This window comes from Pundamilia nyererei, unplaced genomic scaffold, assembly GCF_000239375.1.
Source record: "Pundamilia nyererei isolate P.nyererei 1_Seehausen unplaced genomic scaffold, PunNye1.0 scaffold00166, whole genome shotgun sequence".
Lineage (NCBI taxonomy): Eukaryota > Metazoa > Chordata > Actinopteri > Cichliformes > Cichlidae > Pundamilia > Pundamilia nyererei.
Genome location: NW_005187567.1, coordinates 715,040 through 722,602, shown reverse-complemented (window position 1 = coordinate 722,602; position 7,563 = coordinate 715,040). Strand labels below are relative to the sequence as shown.

At 36.9% G+C, this 7,563-nt stretch overlaps 1 protein-coding gene across 1 annotated transcript in view; it reads right to left on the bottom strand.

Moving 5' to 3' along the window:
• Positions 1-5,314: 5,314 nt before the first annotated feature.
• Positions 5,315-7,563, bottom strand: part of LOC102215583 (spondin-1-like) — a 17,922-nt gene continuing 15,673 nt past the window's right edge. Inside the window, exons 8-10 of the mRNA XM_005745777.1 lie at positions 7,182-7,346; positions 6,289-6,555; positions 5,315-6,204 (exon numbers count right to left, since the gene is read on the bottom strand). Of these exons, the coding sequence (XP_005745834.1) occupies positions 6,041-6,204; positions 6,289-6,555; positions 7,182-7,346 (596 nt within the window). The 3' untranslated portion in view covers positions 5,315-6,040. The remainder of the gene's footprint in view (positions 6,205-6,288; positions 6,556-7,181; positions 7,347-7,563) is intronic.

Here is a 7,563-nt window from a genome sequence, read left to right as displayed (position 1 = left end):
TGTCCACTGTGAGAAAAATAGAAAATATTTGATTTTCGTTGTTATTTTTGTTATATGCATATACAACTACTATAAAGCCTCATTTGTATAGAGCCCTCTAGGCTTTTCCTCCATAGATAAAGGGGAAACCCTGAATTTTAACATTTTAGCATTTGGTTATTTTGGAGGTGTCCCGAGGGTCACCTATTGTGATCAATAAATCAGCAAAAAGTTGTTCCCATTGGAATGTTAAGTGCTTTACTCAATGAAAATGACAGAGTTGTTTGGGGAAGAAAGATTTGTCACCACACAAAATAACCTTTGTGTTACCTTTAAAAAAATCTGTCATGTTTAACACACTTTCTATTTATGCAGTCCTTATGGGAATATTGCCAAACTATAGAGTGGAGAAACTAGGCTTTATATAACAACATCAATATCTCAAAGCTTTTGCCAAGTTTTGTTAACAACACTGAGTGAGAACTGCCAGAGATAGTTGACTAAATTTGCCTACAGTCAACTTTACAGCTTCACAAAATCCTTTTATATCCATAACAAGCACCCACTAAAATAATTAACTCTGCAGAAGGGGGTCATTTATTGTGTCTGATAGTCTGCAATGCTACTAAAAAAGAAAAAAAAAAACGTACAGATTTCCATGAAATTCGTTAGACAGACAATCCTCAGGCGGTTGAATAATTGATTCAGTTTTGGTGGCGATCTAGATTTGGGATTTCTTTCCTGAGACAATTACCCCATTTAGCCATGACTATCAAAACTGTTTTCAGCCATCAAACTAACCGAGATACAGACAAATGCAAATCCTAAGGGTATGTTTCCAATAGGAGCAAACTGTTAAGCCCAGTAAATTAAAAATAGGAATGTAATCTTTTGGTTTAACCTCAAGAACTGTCTTGCATTTGCAGCACTTTTTGCTCACTTTTTTTTCTTCCGTTTTATCCATTTACCTGCTGTTCTAATAAGTTGTCTGACAACGATAAGCAAAGACGTGAGAACAGATGGATGTGTGATTCTGGCTTTCTCTCTGTTGTCTTCTGATTCACTGTGACCCAGGCCAATCGGTTTGGAGTGAAGGAATCAACAGCCATGCTGAGAGAAGGAGGTTTAAGCTCTCTCAGGATGTAGCCAAAGAAACATATTGTGTACACACCCACATATAGACACATCGACAAATAACAACGTATTTTCTATTCAAAAGAAGTTGTGAGGGTAAAACACGAGTGGTGTTTAATTATAAACTATTGCGGATTAAAGAACTAACTCACAAACAACAAAGGAAAAAGGGTAGCACTTTCTATTTCAGCCAAGTATTAATGTGCTGTTAGTGGGGTAAGGTGGAAACGAGAAGGTAATAGCAAGTTATCAAAGCTTAATTTCCAAAATAATATCCAAAGCTCAGTGATATTTTATATTAAAATTTATGTAACTGGTTAATAACAGATCAGAACCCGGGGGTAATAATGTAGTAACAAGCATGTTGTTTGTTTGGTTAATGTTTCATTTAAGGTTTAACCCTGGAGAAACCATGGGGTCAAATTTGACCCCATGGTTTCCCTAGAAAACCAATGGGGTCGGCTCTGACCCCATGGCTTCTCCAGGGTTAAATGTTTGATACTTTTATTTTGAAAGACAAAAGTGGCAGTAATAAAAACGATGGCAGTCTTGTATTTCCAGCCTAAATTCGGCATTCCTATTTTAATAATGCAAACTCTTTGGTCAAGTAAATAAATTTAAAACCTTAAAAATGAGTTTGGGAGTAAGGTCCAAACGCTTGAAAGTAAAATTCTCAAGCATTATCCAAAAACATGCCATATCAGCAATGAATCCAAATTTAACATTTCTGGTGTCTGCAGTCATCTGTAAAACATGATGAAAGATCTCTCATGGTTTGGAGGAGCATTTCGGCCAGAGGTTTGGGGGATCTTGTCAAATCTGATGAAATTGTGAATACAGAAAAGGGCCTTGAAGTTTTTATGCACCATTCATCTGGAAATGTTCAGTCTGTCTGAAATGTGCAAAAGTGCTTTTGGACATTTCAGCAAATCACTCCACATATTTACCATTTTCTTGGCAAAATATAAAGAAGTGATGGATGCGTACTATAAATGTTATATATATATATAAACTATTTACTAAACAGCTACCCATTTCCAGTCAACATGCTGAATTTATATAAATTCTTTAGTGACAGATAGAATTTTGCTTATAGTTTGCAGTTGTCTTTCTCATTGCTGGTGAAATATCACTTTAATGGCATGAAAAGTGTTAAGAAATGAGTAACTTGTCCCTTTAAAGAACATATGATAATTTAAGTGTTCCTCCTACGCTCCAAGATTCTGAATTCTAGCAGTCCAATGCTTTTGGGTTGTTTTACTCACCTATCTAATTTAAGGTCATAGGGTTGAATTTCTTAAAAATATTTTTAAAAAGGCCAACTTGCCGATACTTTTTATTCATCAACACAAAAACAAGCTTTGTAGTTTCAGCTCATTATATGTATACACATAGCGATTTGTAATGGGCAATACTCACTAAGTACAGGATTCCTAATAGTCCAAGAAAAAGGGAAGTCATGCAGTTCACCTCAGGCTAACAGAGATTATGTCAAGCAAAATAAAAATTTTCAAAAAAGGCCTACTATTACTATGTAATAGGCATTATAATACCTATTTAGTATGTGCAACATTATTTTACTGCCCTGGTATTCATGTGTTATCACTCTTCAAAGCTAAAAAATAAAACAAAAACATTCTGAGACAATTTGAAGCTTTTATAGTCTTGTTTTGGGGTGCCACTAAATTTTAGGTTGTGAAGCCCAGAAAAACATGTTTCCCCAGCAACAGGAAATTAACATGACAGTGAAATCAAATTTTGAAATTAGTGTAAAAGGCCCTTCTAGTTGCTACCAACATTACAAAGGTGTGACTGCAAATTATAGCGGGAGAAAAGCAGAACAACAAGCAGAACTGCCATTTATGCTTTGAAATAAATATGCATTCATACCCTTGAGGAAATAGCTGCAGCCTGAGGCTTCAGACTTCACAAAGCTCTGCCTCACTGCCTCACTCACTCACTATAACTGTTGATTTAATTAAATATGCTAAACATTTTCTAATATAAACTGAGCTTTCGCAGCGCCGGACACTGATTGTTGTCCTAGTCTATAAATTTGAGGAAACCATCCTTTGCAGGCCTCACAACCTTATTGATTTTCCCTCTGAGGCTTATTAGTTTATGAAATCCTGTATTTCCTCTGTCTTCCTCTCCAGACTGAGGAATTGCTTAAGAGGACAATATAAAAGGAACTCAAACCTTGTACCTTTTTTAGAAAAATTTAATAGCCAAGAGCTTTTATTCTATACCAACAAAAATGTTCAGAAACCAGTCAGAAATATTAGAAGATCATATTATACTGGTTTCTAACTAGCTGCTTAATGTAATGTGGGGTTCTCTAAACTAGGATGGGCCATTATTTCAGAAGCCTGGATAAATGTCTATAAATATTATATAGATAATTATGACTTTGGTAATCCTCAACAGTTCTTCTCACTACAGTTCCAATACCATTATTATGAGGAAATAAATGCTTCCAGAAGCCTCAGCAGTAGATCCTGCTTAGTGTTAACAGATAATGTCCTGCCAACATGCTGTGTGTGCTAAATACAACATGTTACACAGACGTTAGCCTGGGCTTTATATTAACATGTTACAGTTAGCACTCACCTCAAAGAAATAACCTTGCCTAAGAACGGTTTCACAGCGCATTAACATGGCTGTAGAAGCGTTTCAGTTCTATGACCAGACGTATATTCACATCCAAAACGGAATTATTTCTTTATCAAAGTACCTGTGCTTCTTACAGGTATCTTAAGAATTTATGGAAGATTTGTAGGGAACACCATTTTTAAAAATGGAGAAACTGATGTTTAGTGGTAAAAAGAGTGCTTTTCTGGGTAATTTATGACACCAAAACTTAAATAACTTAACTACAATGGAATTTATACCGTATCATTTTTGCACGTCATGCAAAAAATTCCATGCCATTCCATGCATGCAGAACTTCTAAAAGTAGGACTGTTTTTGCAGCAGGCTAACATACATGAATATTTGAGGCTAAAAAAGCTTGTATCACTTAAGATGATGTCAGCCTAACCCACATGGCAGATATGTGTGTCTATCCCAACAACAGCTGGACCTAATTTCTTTTCTCAGTTGGAATCAGAAGCATACAAAATGAGGAAGAGGGCTGAGAGTTAAGATATTATTTTAGTAGTGGGCACTGTCCCGTCAATATAAATATTTATAAATTTGTCCATAGACAGAGGACACTCATTACAATATGAGAGGCGTGTAAAGTTCACTTGCATCTTTGAGATAATTTTCAGTCTGTTATAAGAGTTTAAGGTGGGCTAAAAAAAAATCAGCAGCTGGCTCTCCACTAGAACTAGAAAGTAGATAATGTCTACAAGGGTTTCTAGGGGTTCAGATTACAAACAAATATAAACACACATTCCTTGCAAATGCATCTTTTTAAAATCCCATGCACTTCTCATTATAGCTTCCAAAGCATTTATTGTTTTAACATCTCAGTCACGCCTGTAATAATTCCCCCACCATGTTTCCATCGCCTGTGCAGTGTGTAGGCTTCCCCCATGTGTGGTTGTGTTGGCATGGAAACAGGAATGACATTATGATGTGTGTGTATTGAATTTTTCACCCTTGTCCCCAGAGTTCCACACAGTGAGGAAGGCCTAACACCATCCCCTCCCCCCACCTATTACATGATAGGGGGGCAGATTCTTTTAAGATCTCAGCAAGCACGTCCATAAAAACTCAGCGCTCTCCAACTGCTATGATCTTTTAAAGTGAGAGCAGACCCTCTGTGTAGCTAACAAATGCTCCTGAATGCTCCCCAGTTTCTGTCTATCAGAACACTCCTGTAAAACGATTTTGTTGATAGGAGGCTTTTGAATAGAGGTCGTACCGTTTGCTGCTCTATGAATGATAATAAGCAGCAAATTATCCCAATCAGTTTCAGGAAATTTCAAGTATTATTTGCAAACCAAATCAACATTCAGAAATGAATAAAATATCCTTCTCTTAGTATGAAATTATCTTCATTACATTGCCCCCTTGTGGCTATTCTGTAGAGCGAGCGAGGCACAACAGGCAGATAAAGCACCAGCCTCAGAAATGACCTAAAGGTTTTAGGCTTGTTGTCCCCATCTAGTGGTAGCACAAGGGTATATAACCGTTCATGTTACTGTGCCTGTTAATCCCCAGAATAAAAACACAGATCAATTTGACAAGCTGTCACATTTACTTTTATTGTAAAGGTGATATTATTCCAAAATATTAATATGTTAGAGGAACAGAGATAAACAAAATGAGGGAAATACACCTAGAAAACATCTACACAAGACTTTGGTAAGAATCTTGGGACACATTCTTATCAAAAAATTCCACTGCAAAAAAATAATACATTTTCTAATAATGCTCCAAACCATATAGATGTCAGCTGTGGTGCATCTACATGTACAACGACATAGCCGGGTATAAAGTCAACTGGGCTTTTTGTTCCCTAGAAACAACTGAACAACTGAAGGCATATAAAACACTGGAATGGCTGGGCACCTGTGCTTTAAAGTCTGGAATATACTGTACTACTTAAGGATACCACAAGATATAACAGTTCTTCTTTTTATGAAAACAATTTATAGTTCATAATTATATTTTTCAAGATATAATATACCACAACAAGTTTACAGTAATGTTGCAAAAGAGTCATGTCAGAGCTAGTTTGAAAGCACAAAAGAATCAGCTTTAAAGTTTAAATCCAGACTTACAGAGAAATGTTTGACTTTTTTTCTTCTGTTAACGACAGCTGACCTGATGTCTGGATTTAACCTATACGGATTCAAGAATGTGTCATTTCAGCCCTAAACAGAGTGCATTGGATCATTGTGCAACAGTGTGCCCTGTACTCTTCCCAGTCCACCCATCCTCCCATCCCCACCACCCACTGCTACCCTACTCCTTCCTAGCAGGGGTGAACATTACAAGCTCTGATCTCCTTCCTGTCCTTGCAGCTGGACAGCTGGGCAGTCTTAATCTTCTGCTTTACTGTCATGAGGCGTTCTTGAATTCCTCCGCCGCAAATCTTTGTACATTCTGTCCAACTTGACCATGGTCTCATTCTGCACCCTAAGAGTAAGAAAAATGAGAAAAAAAGAGGTACATTGTAAGTGTTGTAGTCCTGAATCAGCAAAAAGGATGGTGTATACCAACCTGGATGCTCGGAGTTGCCTTCAGCTCTGCCCTGTTTGCTCCTCCTCTTTTCACGCTGTTCCTTGCGACGTTTCTTCTCATCACTGTTGCCTTGTCCTCGGTTGCACTTTCTGATTTTGCACTTTTTCCGCTGGATCGCTTCGGGACAAGGATCTCCGCCAAACTGAGGCTCAAGCATCACCATGCGTGTTCGGATTGTATGACCTTTCCCACAGGACTTATTACACTCTGACCACTCGCTCCACTCTGTCATGACACAGTCTATGGCTAAGAAGAAATATGAAAAAAAAGCCTTAATAATGAGTAACCGTTCAATAAATCACACGATGACACAAAAATAATGAAGGACATTAGTTTTAATTTCTGTATCAAATTTTAGTTAACATTTGGATCACTGTCTTGGAGAAAACGTTCTATCCCTGTGAAGATTCAAGATATGCCTTGACAAAATCCAATACTCTGAGTCATTATGTAAGAGAATCCATGATAATTACCATATAACAAGACAGACATTTCAGTGGTCCATTCATGCAGGAAGTTCAGTCTAATCTTATTTCATTTGTTGAAACAGATCTCAAGAACTCTCAAAAGTGTGACAAGCAGACTTTTTGCTTTTTTCATGTTCAGACAGGTTCAGGAAGGGTTAGGCATGTTGCTACTCACATCTATATCAATATACATCAACGCAATGAGAATAAACAAGAAACTTAGAATACACAAGATAAAGACCAACTCTGTTTATCTGCCCTTTCTTACTGTGACAGAAGTCCCCTTATGAATGTAAATGTTCACATGAAGACTCAAGTTTTCATAACAAGTATTAGATGATAAATGACATAAATTAATAAATTAGAGATGAACATGTTCAGTGCTTGGTTAATTTCATTACTTACGACACTCTGGTAGCATGCACTTCTCAACCTGTTCTAATTCTTCTGTACACTCTCCCAGTTCCACAGGCGACTTGAGTATACGCTGCCGTGTCCTCAAACCCTTCCCACAAGTTACACTGCAATCACTCCAGTCACACCACGGAGTCAGTAAGCAGGGAATTGTATCTAAGCCAAAGAAAAACACATACTTTTTCTCATTTGCTTAGATGAATGCAATATCAAACATATTCTACAACCTGGTTTCCAAATGAATTGGTGCATTGTGTAAAGTGTAAATCAAAAAATAATAATAATAAAGCAATGCAGAATAGTACAAAGTGAAATAATACCAAGTCAACTTATGAAATGTTAAGACTGAGAAACATATATATATATATATATA